The sequence below is a fragment of the Melopsittacus undulatus genome, chromosome 6 (genome assembly GCF_012275295.1).
Source record: "Melopsittacus undulatus isolate bMelUnd1 chromosome 6, bMelUnd1.mat.Z, whole genome shotgun sequence".
Lineage (NCBI taxonomy): Eukaryota > Metazoa > Chordata > Aves > Psittaciformes > Psittaculidae > Melopsittacus > Melopsittacus undulatus.
Window position 1 is genome coordinate 24,701,129 of NC_047532.1, and position 17,347 is coordinate 24,718,475.

General features: G+C 44.8%; 2 protein-coding genes across 8 annotated transcripts; one reads left to right on the forward strand and one right to left on the reverse strand.

Moving 5' to 3' along the window:
* Positions 1–176: 176 nt before the first annotated feature.
* On the reverse strand, positions 177–10,592 carry ING5 (inhibitor of growth family member 5). Of its 7 annotated transcripts, none has more exons than XM_031050833.2 (8): positions 10,423–10,592; positions 9,345–9,434; positions 8,486–8,652; positions 6,678–6,789; positions 5,384–5,477; positions 4,190–4,325; positions 3,974–4,035; positions 177–3,440 (listed from the first exon to the last, which is right to left on the reverse strand). In XM_031050833.2, exons 1-8 carry the CDS (start codon positions 10,457–10,459, stop codon positions 3,398–3,400), a joined length of 741 nt encoding a protein of 246 aa, XP_030906693.1. In that variant the 5' UTR covers positions 10,460–10,592; the 3' UTR covers positions 177–3,397. The 7 variants fall into 7 exon arrangements, with proteins under 7 accessions (XP_030906693.1, XP_005151077.1, XP_030906698.1 ...); XM_005151020.4 differs by having other exon boundaries at positions 9,363–9,434; positions 10,423–10,590; XM_031050838.2 differs by lacking the exon at positions 10,423–10,592 and adding an exon at positions 10,166–10,248 and having other exon boundaries at positions 9,363–9,434.
* Positions 10,593–10,759: 167 nt separating this feature from the next.
* On the forward strand, positions 10,760–16,765 carry DTYMK (deoxythymidylate kinase). The gene is made up of 5 exons (XM_005151018.2): positions 10,760–10,902; positions 11,163–11,271; positions 12,520–12,610; positions 13,571–13,768; positions 16,213–16,765. The coding sequence occupies exons 1-5, from the start codon at positions 10,773–10,775 to the stop codon at positions 16,321–16,323; spliced, it is 639 nt and encodes a 212-aa protein (XP_005151075.1). The 5' UTR covers positions 10,760–10,772; the 3' UTR covers positions 16,324–16,765.
* The last annotated feature ends 582 nt before the right edge of the window (positions 16,766–17,347 follow it).

Here is a 17,347-nt window from a genome sequence, read left to right on the forward strand (position 1 = left end):
AGGCCGAGAGGCGCCCACCACGCATGCGCTCAGCAGCACCCTCCCTTCCCGAGGGACCGCGTTGGGTCCTAGCGCCCGTTCCGGAGAGCTCCCCCCGCGCACCCCCTACTGGCCGACCCTATGCACCGCCCCCTGCCCACCACAGCAGCACAACGCACTCTCCCACCACATCGTTGTTCCCAAAAATACTTTATTTATAACAATATATCCATTATCTATAACATGATCCAAAAATACAGATATACATTTTTTACTTTACATTCTTTCTTTGTTTTTTTAATAAAAAGATTTATATTCTCTTCCATTTACAAAGGGAACAAAGATCTAATTACTTTAAAAACTAGAACAATTGGGTTAAAGTAGTTTCATCTCCAGTTTGGACAAGCTGCAATAAAGCTGAACCCCACGGGGTATTCGGGTATTTCGACAATCTTTAGTGGAACATTCCTTTGTGGATCCTGTTCACCCTTCTCCATGAAAGTATATTTAACACTGTACATTCAAAATTCAGGAGAAAGATTTAAATCCCTTAGTAAGCAAAAACGAAGGCTACCGGTATTTCTGTCTATAAGGTGTCTTAAAAATTGGCCAAGAGACACTCCTGAGCTGGTCAGAGCCCCCACATTGGTGTGTTCGGAGTGGGACAGCTTATTGCTGGTATCAGATCTTTTGAGACCTTACATTGTAAAGAAGAGCAGTATGTTGTACCTCACACTATTCATGAACCCTAGCAAACTCTTTCCTTTTGAAGGCTGATACTAACTTCCAGAGCTTATTTTTCCTTTGCTGGTTAAAGTGGAAAGTGCCTGCTTTTCCAAGCCAAAAAAAGCACTTGCTAAAAAAATGGTTTTTTTTGCTGTCCTATCTGACCACATTCTCAGAGCTGAGGGTGGTTAGCTTTGCAGTGACTAAGCCACAGCTGCACAATCCTGTATGGGTATACTTTCAGCAAGACTTCCAGAGAGGTGCAGTGGGATTTTTCAGACTGTTTTAAATCAAATGTTGGACCTATGGTGACACCACTACTAATAAAGCCTTGGGGAGGAAATAGGGGAAAGAGTAATATATAATACCATTGGGTGGAAGGGGAAAATAAAACCTGAAAGAGCATCACCACTACTCTTCAGAACCCAGCCAACACTCCTCCATCAATCCAGTGTAGCAGGTCAATGAGGTACAGGTCTCACACATGGGCTATTGAATTACAGGCTGGCTCATGAGGCATCACGATTAAATTTGCTCTCTCCCAGAACAAGAGGCAGAAAAACAAAGAGGGCTGACTGCATGTTTTTAAAGTCAGGTTTGTGAGACTGCTCTTCCTCCTCCTCCCCTCCAGCAATCTGCTTTAGATTTGCCTGCCTGCCTGCCTTCTGGGTGCTATTATAACAGCGACAATGACAAATGCACATTATCTTGTAAACACAACGGTGGAAACTTCATATACAACATGCAGAGTGATGCAACATGTTGAACACATGTGCAGCATCACACTTTAAATGACAGGACTCTGGAGACAGGCTTTTTTTTTTCCATAGCAGATGCAATATGCAGATCAAAATGTTCACAGAAAAGCTGTCCTAGGATTAAGAGGTTTCTTCTATGTAACTCTTGACATACCTGCACCATCTACAAATCCTAAGAGAGCAAAGCAGGGAAGGAAAATTGGCAAGAGCTGTGATCTGCTAAAACACAAGAGGGTCAGTATAAAACAGGGAAAAAACTTTTCTCTTTTGGGAACAGGTGCCAAAGTCTGACTGCAGTGGTTTTTCCTCTGTACTGTTTATTTAGATAGTTTTTACAGCAGAAGAAAAGCTCATCTAGAAGTTTCTTGATGTCTTTTCCAGCAGTCTATAGCAAGACACAACGGTATGGGCAAAGTAATACACAGCTCTGCACAGAGCGGCCAATAACACCCACGAGGGATCATAGACAGCAAGTTCATGAACCTTGGTGCCCATTGCTGCAGGGTTTTGTGTAGATACTTTTTCCCATCCCCCTCTGTGAGCAAGACCATCTTCCCCCACATCTTTTATTGCAGGCAGGTAAGCCCCATAATGCAAGGGGTTATGCAGACAACACTTACCTCTGCCCTTCCCTCAACTTCTATATCCATTACTGACTCAGAGGAAGGAAGAAAAAACAGACTTTTGTTTTCCTACTCCTAATTTCCTTCTCTTCCTTTTGCTGCAGCAACTGGCACAGTAGTGACAGCAATTCACATTCATAATCTGAAAGGCAGCTTAAAGAAGTCAAGAAAATGCAAATATGCAACACCCCAGCCCCTCCCCCCAAAGAGACAAAAGTCACATTAAAACATTCCTGCTGAATGGTCTTCTTCAACAGCAGTGCTCCACAGCAAATGCTATTCACACCCCAGCCCCCAGGCTACATGGCTGCCTTTCAGCTTTGCCACACACTCCTGGGAATATGCACATTTTCCTTAGGGAGCCTTCTGCTAAAGATTGTTTTCCTGATTTACTCAGGTGCAACACATGCAAACACAAGTTACAAAAGTCAGGCCTTCATCTTATTTTATGAATAAATCCGACCTTCTACCTCTATTAGAATACTTAAGATTTCATCTTCACAGTAATGTACTTAAAGGATCTTCAGAGAAATGGAAACAGCCAGGAAAGGTAACACCCTCTCTCAATACTACTGTCATTAAGAAACTGCAGGACAAAGCCTTTGATTTTTAAAGGTTTTCTCCTCCAAAAGACAAACTTTTTCTAGGAGGAGGCAAAAAGTCAAACGGTTTGCTTAAGGTTCATGTGAATGTGGGCAAGATTAAGTAAAATAAAGGCAGTGCAAAGGCAGACAGAAGAAATTTCCCAAAAGAGAAGACTTAATCTCACCTCTCTCCTAACCCTACACCAGCAAAACGTTGAGGAAACAGACACTGGGAACAGTGAACCAGCTTTCCTGTTCCTTTCTGTACTACACAACTGCAAACCAGATGAACTTCACACCTAAACAATGAAACTAATTTTCTTTCATGCAGGCTACATTGGAGAAAAATCGTTCTCTGCACATCAAGCTCCAGGCCTAAATTGTTTCAATGATGATGATGCACCACACCAGATTGAGGCGTTTCATTCTCTTGCAGTGCCTTACGTGGTTTCACAGACTCCAGTAAACTAGCAGAGACTACAGCTACTGGCTGCCCTAGCACTTCATAGTAACACCAATTTCAGTGCTGTGCAAGTATAACATAAATAAAATACCTGTGGCAAAGGGATTTGGGGCTCCCTCTGAAAGCCATTTTCACTTGAAAGGGCTGGAATTACAACTGGCCACTGGACAATTAAATATCATATCAGAAAAAGAAGGAAGGTAGATCAAAAAATTATCAAAGATAATATTGCAACATGAAGGAAGGAATATTAAATGTATTCCCCTACTTCTTTTTCTTTCTTTCCTGAACACAACGAGGACAAAACCTAGAGGGAAAGAAGGAGAGGCAGTAATCAGTTCCTGTAGTTATAACACATAGTCCAAAAGGTTTTTTATCATTTGGGAATGAATGGGTGGGAGGGTAGTTTAAAAGCAGCCTATTTATGTAAAGGCAAAACCTAGAGCAGTATTCAAATTTTGCTTTCAGAAGTGAAACAATATGTACACACTTCTCAATTTTAACCACAGCCACAACTATATGACAATACAGCAAGCCTAAGATGCAACATGTATACATTTACACAGCCTCAATTCAAAACCTCTGCATGTGCCTGGGTCCCTGTTTTGCTCCAACCAGAATCCAAGACTCACATGGAAGTACACTTTAGGAAGAAAGTTCCCTTTGTACCTTCTACCATTGAACAAAGATGATTCCAAACCACAGAAGATGCAAACCCTCTGATGACAAGAGCAAAGCTCCTCTGTCAGGAAGGGTAACAGTGGGGTTTTAATTCTTACTGTGATTCTTATGAGATTCTTATTCAATGAAAATCAAAAAGTGGTGTCTTGTCACACTCACCATTTCCCTTTTGGTTTGGTGGTGAGGTCCACGCAAGCGAAGTGGAACCATTCAATTGGGCACTGCAGAACAGAAAGGAAAAACCCACAGGAGATGTTTAGTGTTTCACAAAATGAAAGTAACAGCTGAATGATCTAACTGAGCAAGTAAGACCCTCAGATTTCACACTGATGTGATGCAGCAAACATCTGGAAATAAATAATCTCAAGTGCTTACATCAGGATTGTCACAGCCAATCATTTCTCCATAGGACACCTGGTGACATAAGCAGTAGGTAGGTTCATTGGGGTCCACTGGCATGTCTAGGACATCTGAGGGATGCACTGACAGGATGGTATCAGCAAACTCAGAACTGTGAACAAGGACAGATTGAGGAAAAACACTTTTCATTGCAGGTAACACCATGTTCCCAAGATCTAAATCCCACTTGGGAACATTGATTTTTAACAGTATCTTCTCTAAAACATCCTGATTGTACTTTAGAGTTTATCTTACATTATCACAGATTATCCAATGACAAAAATCATAAGGCAGGTTTAATTTTGTAACATGAAGGAAAGAACATATTAAAGTCTTATTACAAACACAAAACATGAGTTTGACTATAAAGGATTAAGAGAATGATTTGTATATGCCATGAATACAGTAGCAAAATGAATGTACAGATAACTTCTGCTTGTGGACAGAAGAATCTGATTCACCACCCAATCTGTTTTAATAAACATTCTTTCTCTCATTGCCAGGTATGAGTGAACCCTCTTGCTCTAAAGGAATGCATTAATTTGACATGTCAGTAATGGTCAATGGAAACAAGTTTTAGTTTTCTGTCCCTCTGTTTAGCCACATGAGAATATCATAATTAACAGAGCCCCTTTAACATAAATCTAATCATGGAGAGGGGATACGTTTTTTTCTTTGCGTCACAAAACCAAGTTAGATTATTTAAGACTATCTAGGACAATTCTTTGAAAACAATCCCCGAAGTTCTCCACAATTTCTAGAACAACAATACATCATCAGTGCTTGTCCTGATGGGCAAGTGTTTCTTTTTACAATTAAGACCACAAACAACTGTTAAAAATAGCTGCAGGACAAAAAAAAAAAAACCAAAAAAAACCAAACAACTCAATGCTATTTTCTCCCAGCTTGCCAACAGCAACACAAAAGCTGATCTTGTCCTTCCAGTCAAGAGGGCATTTTGAGCATGCTGAACTTCCACATGCCAACCAAGGAGTTAATTAACAAAGCTGACTTGTCCTAAGCAGGACACTGATGAACTGGAGTAAGACCAGAACGCACTAACACCACCCACCATCCAGACCTGAGTCATAAATAGGGTAACATGAGCTTGTGGAAAATTCATGAAGAGTCAAGCCAAAGTCACCAGAGCTGTGAGAGGATATGCCTTACCCTCCTTTGAGCTTCTTTTTCTTTGGTGTATCTTCTTCAGATGCTCGTCTGCCTCGACCACGAGAACCTTTTTTGTCTTTCTGACTTCGTCCCTCTATAAAGAAAAAGAACCATTGTTTCAACATACTGGAATCACAGAAATATCCCCAGATGTTCTTATTTTGATGCCATCTGTTTTGAAAGCCTTTTTTTATATGTAACTTTACACGAATGCTGATTCTGAAATACATTTATATACCACAAATATGCCAAACTGGCAAGTAGTATGACTGAGCAGCAAATTCTTGTGCTCACAGTTGTGGCAATTAGATCACTGCAGTATACAAAATCAGAGTTGTTTAGGTTGAAAAAGACCTTTAAGTACATGAAGTCCAACCATTAAACTAGCATTGCCAAGCCCACCACAATAGAAACCAATACATTAACTGCAAAAGGTTCTTAAAAATTAAATCTGCAAATTAAGATCACATACAATGAGACTACTACACAACCCGGACAGTTCAGAGATAATGTACCTTATGAAAGTCTAACACTTAATTATGGAAAATGAATTAAGCAGCAGGAAATGTTAACCTGTATCATTGCACAAGATATAAATAGCATCATATGTGATTAGACACGCTGTAATATTTTTTAAATCTCAGTATATTTTTAAATATTCAGCCACTTAATCAGTTACTCAATTATCTTTTATGTCCACATCTGATATCTTACCCTTTATTTTATAGTTCAAAGGCAGAAAGCTGTGTTGCTGTTAACCACGCTCAGATTTCACAGTAATCACATGAGATTTCCAGTACACATTAGAGAAACTGGTACCTTCCTTTAACTTCTATTTTTTTCCTGTTATTCTCAGCTTGATTAGTATTCAAATTCTGGTAAAAAGAGGAAAATAGGCAAATCTACTTTCCTCAAAAAACAGCTTAGAACTTACTGAGTAACAGATCAAGCCTGAAACCAAGACTGTTACACTCAAAAGCTCTAAGAACATCACCTCAGTTTTGTCACAGTTGCCCCTTGGCCAGCACCCTCCTTACAACTGTGGGCCACCTCAGGGTGATCTGGCAAGCAGAGACAGTAAGTTAGATCCCAGCACTACATTTTTCTTCACCTGTTTATTGTCCACCAAAACACTGTAAATATTTGAAGAGTATTAAAAACAACTAGAGAAGTACACTGTGGTGTACTAGTATTCTACCTCCAGAAAGAACAGCCTACTTTCTATCTTAGCTTTTTGGATCAGATGTACTCAGTGCTGGAAAAGGCTGTCAATCAACATGTAACATGTACGCACTTTTCAGGCTTCGAGATCCAGGGTTTTCAAAATCACTGCCTTCCAGTTTATCTTTCAGATCTGCTTCAAACCGGGCCAAGTCCGCATCCAGCCGGCGGATATGCTTATCCACCTGCACAGGAGAGGAAACCACAAACTGAATTTTAAAAGAAGTAAATTAAAATCCCCAAACGAAAACAGGAAGGTCTAATAAAACGGCTGTTATCAGCACGAACAGGGGTATACTACTTCAGAGCATGGCATGAAAGGGCTGCCGAACTGGAAGAGGGGAGCCAAGGCATCAAAAAAGAAAACAGACAAAAGCAAGAGGACCTAATCCCTCTGCAGACAAAGAGAAAGGAAGGAAGGTGCTGAAATATTAAAATAAGTTGTTTTCTCCCTGCAATTTTCAAAAGACATTATTCACCTGTTGTCCATGAACATGTGCTGAGCACATCAGTCTATTTTTTTCTGATGTTCCACTGGCATGCTATATGAAGAAATTAAGTGATAAATACAGACTTCTGCCAGGCATCTCCAATGACAAGCCAATACACATTAAATAACTTGTACTCCCCTGGTTGCAATGACATGGCTTACAAAACAGATATACAGCAAAGAATTTTAAGCCACCAAACAGTGTTGCTGTAATACTTAGCTCTCGGTTTAGGTATCTAGGATACTTTTCAGTTCCTATGAAGCAATTTCCTTTTCTGTGGTATTTATGGCAATAAAATGTACTGCAGCTGCAGATGTAGCAGAACCCAAAGCATCCCTAGAACCTAGACAAAACATACCAAGTACAGTCAGAAGGACTGCCTTTGCTCAAGTTTTGTCTAAAGGAGATAAGGGACAAGGGACAGCTAAACAGGAGTAGGGGCAGAAGAAAAAAAGTGGAAAGCTAAATCTTAAGGTCCATTGAGGAAAGCTTAAGTGTCCAGTATACAACCAGAGAAGTGGAACTGATAGGTTTGTTTTCTTTTGCCACTTGGAAACAAAGGTAACTGAGCAGATTTCTGCCACAACACAGAATTGAAATTGACTTAAAAAACGTTGTTTACAATTAAAACCAGCCCTAAATAAATTATTGGGTGACAGGAAAGCTCCTGGGGAGGAGAGAGTGGGTCAATTTGGTGGTATTGTTACACAGCAGACGGGTACTACTACTAGATCAAGGGTATCTCCAACTGGGATAAACTCATTTAACTCTTCACCAGAAGAGAAGCCTACCTGACTTGCATAGCCTGGAGAAAAGGCAGCTCCAGGGAGACCTTATTGTGGCCTTTCAACAGCTAAAAAGGGCCTACAGAAAATCTGGAGACAGACTTTTTATGAGGACACATACTGACAGAACCAGGGGGAATGGCTTTAAGCTGATAGAGGACAGATTTAGATTAGATATTAGGAAGAAATTCTTCCCTGTGAGGGTGGTGAGGCCCTGGCACAGGTTGCCCAGAGAAGCTGTGGCTGCCCCATCCCTGGCAGTGTTCAAGGCCAGGTTGAATGGGGCTTGAAGCAACCTGGTCTAGTGGAAGGTGTCCCTGCCCATGGCAGGGGGTTGGAACTGGATGAGCCTCAAGGTCCCTTCCAACCCAAACTAATCTGTGGTTCTGTGGCTACAGTTCTATGACTAAACCTGGTAACAAAACTCAGACTGAGGAAGGCAACAGAAAAATAAACTTAAGGATTAATAATTCGTTTCAGTAAGATATTTAAGTAAAAACACATCCGGGAAAAATCAACACTGTGGAAGCAACTTCCATGCGCACCAGCAGCTCCATTCCATGGTATGATCATTTCTACAAAGTCTCACTGGTTATGACACTCACCATCTCATAGGTCTGCATGGCCAGCTGGACTTTATCATCACTGTACTCTTTACATTTGCTGTAGGCACTCTGGATTTTCTTCAGGTGTTCTATTCTCTCCGCGGGTAACATGTTTTTCACTGATTCAATGTATTCTGCTGCAAGAGTATCAATTTCTGCTTTCTTATCTAAAAATCAAAACATATACATGTGAAAAGCTGTGTGCCAAAGCAAGTACTTTTTTTCTTCTACCTCTTTATGGTATTTAGAAGACCTCTCCTGACAGTTTTTGGACTTCCCCTGACTCTTTAATGTACTCACCTTTAAAGAACAAACAACCCAAAAGAAGAGTTAAAGGTATTCACTCTTCAACACTCATGGTGAGATTCTGATTTCTCAACTGTTTTACAGTTAATTCAGAGGAGAGTCTCGCAGTTTGGATCAGAATCTTAACCCACAGGTTCACAAACTTCAACCTCTCTTCCCATATACAGAACATTACATTTGCTGCACGCTCATTAACCATTCTAACTGTTCTAATTGAAAACTGCTAACATGCAACCAAACACCAACAGAAACCTCAAAAACTGAAAAAGTCCTGGTCTTGCAAGAAACACAGCAGTCTGCAACTGAGTTCATGTGGAAATATGTGCAAGCACGGCCATCCACAGGGCCATGGGGTATGGCAATCACACAGCTACAAATGTGCAACTGCTGAAAAGAAATCTGGTCCTGTGATGTGCAGCCCTCGCAGAAAAGCAGCAAGTGCTGCAGAGCACTGACGTTGAGAAAAGGAAAAGGAGACACATCCTTTAAAGCCAAGTCTCTACAAGGCTGTTCCTGTCCTTCAGGTCGAGGCTCTCTGTCAGACTTTGCTTACCGGAACACCTGAACACACCTTCTGTTCTCTGATCCAACTCCCGCATCAGCTGGAAGTTCCTCTGCAGCTCGCAGGGCAGGTTTTCGATACCTGAAACACAAAGATCAAGCAATCCTACATCTGGTTCTCCCTGTGGCAGCCATCCCTCCATAGCCACGTATCACTGAACAGAGCTAGAGGTCCTGCTGCCTTACGGAACCAGCAGCTGGATCACTCACTGCTGCGCTATATGTACACACACAGGCAGACACAGAGGCAGCATATGGCCTTTGTTCATGACTGGAAGCCTTCCAAGGACAAAGCCTGCACCACAGGAGACCCTCACTCAAATGCACATTCAGTTCTACATACTGCAAACCATAGCACCAACTACGTTGCAGAAGGCCTTTAAGACCATGAAGTCCTTTACCCCAGGACTGCCAAGGCCACCACTAAACCATATCACTGAGGGCCTCATCTACACGTTTTCTGAACACTTCCAGGGACGGTGATTCCACCACTGCCCTGAGCAGCCTGCTCCAATGTCTGATCACCCTCTCAGTAAAGAAATTCTTCCTAATATCCAACCTAAACCTTCCCTGATGCAACCTGAGGCTGTTTCCTCTTGTTCTATCACTTGTTACCTGGGCGAAGAGACCGACCCGACCTCACTGCAACCTCCTTTCAGGTTGGTTGTGATAAGGTCCCCCCAAGCCTTCTCTTCTCCAGACTAAACCCCCAGGTCCCTCATCACACTGTGCTCCAGGCCCTGCACCAGCTCTAGTGCCCTTCTCTGGACCTGCTCCAGCAGCCGCCCGCTCACACCCCGCGAGCTCCCGCACCCGCGGGACCGGCCCTCAGGCGGCTGCCGCGGGTCTCCCGCTGCCCGTCAGCGAGCCGGTGCCCGCCATGCCTCACAGCCCCGCGGCACAGCGCACAGCGATGACGCGCACCGCGGCGGCTGATGACACACCGCGGCCCCGCCTGCCCAGCCGGTGGCGCAGCTCTAATTCCCGCGCCTCCGCCGCTCCAGCCGCGGCCTCCGCCGCTGCAAGCACCCCCCTCCCCGCTCCCGGTGCTGTCCCCGCCCCGCTCTCACTGTCCAGGTAGTGCTCCAGGTACATGGCGGTCGCCATCTTGCGACTCGGACCCCGCCGCCGCCACCGCTTCCCGCCGCCTCCCGGGCCCGCATGACAAAGGCCGCGGCCACAGCCTCATTCCATATTCATAGCCAGCCGGCTGCCCATTGGCAGTCGGGGACGCTCCTGCTGCATATTCATGAGGGGCGGGCCAGGAGAGGGCGGGGTTTCTTTTTCCCGCCTCACCGCCTGCCTGGAGGACCTCGTCGCCTTTGTGCCCTTCCGCTGCCTAGAGCGGCCCGGGAGGGCGCTGCCGGGATTGGCCTGGAGCTGGCGGAAGGGGCGGGGCGAGGCGAGCGGAGCGCGCGCGATGGCGGGCCGGCGGGGCGCGCTGATCGTGCTGGAGGGGGTGGACCGCGCCGGGAAGAGCACGCAGTGCCGCCGGCTGGTGGAGGCCCTGCGAGCCGCCGGGCTCCGCGCAGACCTGCTCCGCTTCCCGGGTATGGGGCCTGCAGCCGCCCGCGGGAGCCGGGACGGGGGGACGGAGACCCGTTAGGCCGGGCCGGGGCTCTAGCGTGTTCAGCACCGACCTCCTCCTGTCCGTAACGCACGTACCCCCAGCCGCGGATGGACCAACTGTGTCCCACCTGTGACAAGCGGATAGATCCCAGACTGACATGTCTCCCCGGACAGATGGACAACCCTGTGGCAAGAGCAGCTTGGGGCAGCATTTGATTCTTCTCCCGCTTTTTTCCTACAGAGAGATCGACGGAGATTGGGCAGCTGATCAGCTCCTACCTGGTGAAGGATAAGAACCTGGAGGACCACACCATTCACCTGCTCTTCTCTGCTAACCGCTGGGAACATGTGTAAAGATAATGTTTAAGATGTAAAAGAAAGTTGCATTGATGTTGAGTCCTCCCAGGGTTTTAGCTTGCAGTAGGTATGAGTATGATCCTGTTTAGCAAGGGAAGCATGTCTGGAAATAATGTCTCATAGAGTCATAGAGTAGTTAGGGTTGGAAAGGACCTTAAGATCATCTAGTTCCAATCCCCCTGCCATGGGCAGGGACACCTCACACTAAACCAAGGCACCCAAGGCTCCAAGTTTCAGGAACTCTCACAGCTTTAGATTTAATCGTAGGTCGGATCCCCCAGTTTGTTTTTTTTGAATTATTAGATGCAGATCTTTCCAGTGCTGTACCAGCATCAGAATGTGGCACTTGAGACTGTACCAGCCTGGAATAGGGATGCACGTCTTTTCCTGAATGAAGAGACCTTGCTTTGCAAGAAAGTCCGTGTGAGTGACAGAATGGTTTAAGGAATCATGTCCAAACTTAAATTTAGCTGTAGGCTGCATTCAGCTGTAAGCAGCTGTCTGTCCTTTTGGCTCCTGAGTCTGTGTGGAGCTAGGGAAGTCAGTGTTGGCTGTTGTTTTTACCTGGAAACCTACACTGGAAGGGGTTTTAATTAAGAAACAAATAATAAATCTTTGCTGTAGCAGTGGTGGCAAACAAACTGAGAAGCATAGGGCAGATGAGTGAGCTGCAAGAAATGCTTGTGAATAAAGGATGCTTTTCTCTGACTGAGGCAGAGTGTATCACAAATCTACTAAACCACATAAAAAAGGAATTGACTCATAGAATAGTTTGGGCTGGAAGGGTCCTTAAAGCTCATCCAGTTCCAACCCCCTGCCATGGGCAGGGACACCTTCCACTAGACCAGGTTGCTCCAAGCCCCTTCCAACCTGGCCTTGAACACTGCCAGGGATGGGGCAGCCACAGCTTCTCTGGGCAACCTGTGCCAGTGTCTCACCACCCTCACAGTGAAGAATTTCTTCCTTGTATCTAATCTCAATCTCCCCTCTGTCAGCTTAAAGCTGTTCCTCCTTGTCCTCTCCATACAGGCCCTTGTAAAAATCTCCAGATTTCCTGTAAGGCCCCTTCAGGCTCTAGAAGCTGCTATTTAAAAGCAATCAGCATCACAGATAACCCTGACATGACTGATGGTCACTGTTAATGGTGACATATATTAACAGGGAATCAGCAGCCTCATGAGCTTCCTTTCATTTGTATTACTATGAAGGAGTGTAACTTTTCTCTACCACATTGTTTTCAGACCACTGATGAAAGAGAAACTGCATAAGGGGATCACACTTGTAGTTGACAGATACGCCTTTTCTGGAGTGGCCTTCACAAGTGCCAAGGAGGTGAGTGAGACCTGCAGTAGCTCCTACTTCTCTCTGTATCTCGTACACCCACAGAATGGTTTAGGCTGGAAGGGACTTTTTAAAGCTCATCCAGTTCCAACCCCCGCCATGGGCAGGGACACCTTCCACTAGACCAGGCTGCTCCACACCCTGTCCAGCCTGGCCCCACCACTGCCAGGGATGGGGCAGCCACAGCTTTTCTGAGCAACCTGTGCCAGGGCCTCAGCACCCTCATAGTGAAGAATTTCTTTCTCATATCTAATTGAAATCTCCCCTCTGACAGCATAAAGCCATTCCCCGTTCAGTTCCCCACTGGAAGCTGCTCTAAGGTATCCCTGGAGCCTTCTCCAGGCTGAACAAGCCCAGCTCTCTCAGCCTGTCTCCAGAGCAGAGCTGCTCCAACCCTTGCAGCACCTTCATGGCCTCCTCTGGACTCACTCAAGCAGTTCCATGTCCCTCTTGTGTTGTTGCCCCCAGAGCTGGACACAGGACTGCAGGGAGTTTCTCACAAGAGCAGAGTAGAGGGGGGGAATCCTCTCCCTTGACCTCACACTGGGCTCAGAAAGATGTACACTGAAGCCGTGCAGTGAATTTGGGAGCAGCTTGCTTTTGGACTTACCACAAGTTTTGGACTGGTAACAGCTGTGTGGAGACTCAGAATATGACTTGGTATTTTGCTCTGATAGGCTCTGCAGAAGAGATGTTAAAATCTTTAGTGTGTCCGACTTAAATGATCATGAGAGGTACACAGCACTTAGCAAAACCTGGCCCCCCAGGTTCTCACATGGTAAGCTGGGATATCACCTTTTCCGTTTGTAGCCTGTGCTTAGTGTTTCAGGCTGCAGCTCCTCTCTTTTCTGCCTGTGCCTTTCCCACCCCACTGTTTGGCTAACCTGCTGCTTTACCTTCTTTGGATTTCTTTCTTTCACCTCAAACTTGGTTATCTTCTGTTTGGGACAGAACTTCTGCCTGGAGTGGTGCAAACAGCCTGACATTGGACTCCCAAAGCCAGATCTGATTCTGTTTCTTCAGTTACACCCAGAAGAAGCAGCAAAACGAGGGAACTTTGGAAATGAACGTTACGAGAACAGCTCCTTCCAAGAGAAAGTTCTACAGTCCTTCTATCATCTGATGACAGATAAGACATTAAACTGGAAGGTGAGGGAATAACCCTAACACCCTGTTGGGGTGGGGGAAGGTTTTTATTTGGTTGATTTATTTTCTGAAAGAGCTTTATGGAAGTTGTTCTCTTAAAGGGAAACTGGCTATCTATCTCTTGAGAGGAATTTTCACTTAAAGCAACACATCTGTGTACAATATCCCAAAGTGCACAACTGTCAAACAGATAAATAGCAGCATAGATGGTGAAGAGGTGTCCCTGAAATAAGTGTAGAAATCCAGTTTCAGTGCACGTTAAAAGTATAGTTAGCATTCCTGTCTCTTTGCCCCTCAGTTAGTATAACAGATATTGCCAAAGAACCCTCTGAAACAGCATGAAACCTAGTTTGGTTATACAAATAACTGGAGGATATTGTGTGAGCACAAAGGTGTGATGCTGTCTGTGCTACCATTTAATCACAAAGTCTATTTATTGTGTATCCTCACAGCTGCTGTTCCTCAGCAGTGTCATGTGGGCCAGCATTGCAGAGGTCACTGTGATAAATCTGCACACAGAATCACAGAATCCCAAGGGTTGGAAGGGACCTCGAAAGATCATCTAGTCCAACCCCCCTGTAAGAGCAGGGTAACCTAGAGTACCTCACACAGGAACTTGTCCGAGCGGGCCTTGAATATCTCCAACCTAGGAGACTCCACAACCCCCCTGGGCAACCTGTTCCAGTGCTCTGGCACTCTTACAGTAAAGAAGTTCTTCCTGATGTTAACATGGAACCTCCTATGCTCCAGTTTACACCCATTGCCCCTTGTCCTGTCACTGGATATCACTGAAAAAAACCTAGCTCCATCATCCTGACACCCACCCTTTACATATTTGTAAACACTGATGAGGTCACCCCTCAGTCTCCTCCAAGCTAAAGAGACCCAGCTCCCTCAGCCTCTCCTCATAAGGGAGGTGTTCCACTCCCTTAATCATCTTTGTGGCTCTGCGCTGGACTTTTTCAAGCAATTCCCTGTCCTTCTTGAACTGAGGGGCCCAGAACTGGATGCAATATTCCAGATGCAGCCTCACCAAGGCAGAGTAGAGGGGGAGGAGAACCTCTCTTGACCTACTAACCACACCCTTTCTAATGCACCCTAGGATGCCATTTGCCTTCTTGGCCACAAGGGCACATTGCTGGCTCATGGTCATCCTCCTATCCACCAGGACCCCCAGGTCCCTTTCCCCTTCACTCCTTTCCAGCAGGTCAACCCCCAACCTGTACTGGTACATGGGGTTGTTCTTCCCCAGATGCAAGACTCTACACTTGCCCTTGTTGAATTTCATCAAGTTTCTCCCTGCCCAACTCTCCAGCCTGTCCAGGTCTCACTGAATGGCAACACAGCCTTCTAGTGTGTCAGCCACTCCTCCCAGTTTAGTGTCATCAGTGAACTTGCTGAGGGTACACTCAGTTCCCTCATCCAGGTCGTTGATGAAAATATTAAACAGCACTGGTCCCAGCACCGACCCCTGAGGGACTCCGCTAGTCACAGACCTCCAGCTAGATTCTGCCCCATTGACCACAACTCTCTGCCTTCTTCCTTTCAACCAGTTCTTGATCCACCTCACTACCTGATCGTCAAGCCCACACTTTCTTAGCTTATCTATGAGGATGCTGTGGGAGACAGTATCAAATGCCTTACTGAAATCAAGAAAAACCACATCTACGGCTCTACCATCATCCCTCCACCTAGTCACTTCCTCATAGAAGGCTGTAAGGTTGGTCAAACATGACTTCCCCCTCATAAAACCATGTTGGCTGTTCTTAATAACCCCCTCATGCTTGATATGCCTAGAGATGGAATCAAGAATAAGTTGTTCCATCACCTTTCCAGGGACGGAGATAAGGCTGACCAGTCTATAATTACATTTCTACATCTCTTCACCAAATCCTTTCTACACCTCAGTCACTCCCTCAACTGCATGGGAGTGATGGTTGCTGGTCTTCAAATGTCAGCCTGGGAACACCAGCATCATGTTTTCAAGCTGACAGCTTTCTCAGCTCTACCACCTTTACTGCCCTTAACTTCTAGTAGTTAAAAAACAGCAAATCTGAAACTGGGACATCACATGATGGATTTTTAGAGGTTCTACTATCATGGGTGGATGTTTCTCAGGGACTACAGTACAGGATGAAGAATGTTTATGTGCTTTTATATCCCATGCCTCAAAGACTGTCAGCAAACAACACACAGCAGCAGCAGTTTCTTCTGTTTCCCTTCATCCAGCCCATCTACTTCTTACATGTTTATTCCTAAATAAAATAGATTTTTCTAATTCCACTCCAGAAACTATATAAAACAGGATGTGTAATGAACTCCTTTCACTGCTGATGAATAGTATCCACATTGAGTTATGGAGGGAGCAGACAGCAGCAAGGTGAATTTTTCTTACTTGGTATCATTAACTGAAGAACATGTTTCTGTATTTTTTGTCCTGGCAACAGGTAATGGATGCTTCAAAAAACATAGAAGACTTGCACAGAGAAATCAAGTCCATTGCAGAGAAAACCATGCAGGAGGTTCAGAATAAACCTTTGGAAGAACTCTGGAAATAAAACTTTATACAGGTTATTCTTTTAGACCTAAGGGAAAACTCTTAGATCCTGCTCTCTTGGTTCACTCCCCTACATCACCTTCCAGTAACTACTTTGATCTCACGTATTCTGAGTCCAGCATGGTGCTGATGTCCTTGTGATTGTGTCTGCTCCTCCCCTTCATCCTGTATAGTCCCTTCTATATTTTATACATGAACATGCAATAAGCATGTAGCAAATTCCTTGTAAAACCCTCCTTACCTCAAGCAGGAGCTCTTGTTCTAGCTCCAGTCATGTCATGCATATGTGGGCATGGAGCCCAGGACTGCCCCTGGACAGACAGCAGCAATCTCAGTTATGGGCAACTGCCATGTTTCAGATTCTTCTGCCTCTCTAGTACATGCATCCCCAGTGCTGAAACGAGTTTGTAGAGGACTTTCTAATAAATTACTCTTTAAAAAAACATCTTGCACAGGGCATTTTTTTTTCCCAGAATGATAATTTATCTTCTAGAAGGATATATAGGAAGTGAAGGTGTTGCATTTCAGACACGGGAGTAGTTTGCTAGAGCTGTGGAATGGATATGAATTCAGGTCTGCTTCCCATCGTTTCAGTGAGAATACAAAAACTAAACTGCTATGAGCAGGTTAGGAGTTTGAAATTAATATACTAGCTCATAGCAAGGCCAGTTTGAAGGGCAAGTGGCCTGTAAATTATTTTAGACTGGTCAAGTTACTCCTGTGGCCAAGATCGTAAGAATAGTTACTTGTGACTCCTACCCAGTGTAATTTAAAGAGCCTGGACCAGGCTGCCACACCAGAGCAGCTGTGAATTCATCTAAGTCATCAGTAATGACCAGCAAACTACAGTAAACTGCAATGTTAAATCATTTGAAAGGTGCACAGATACAGTGGTGGAATTCCTATGTTTTTCTTTTCTGCTAGCATGTCTGCAGGTGCTTACCCACTGGAGTAGGAATATGAACTTGACAGTCCCAATAGATAATGGTACCACTTCATAGTTTCCCTTTCATTGCCCTAACAGG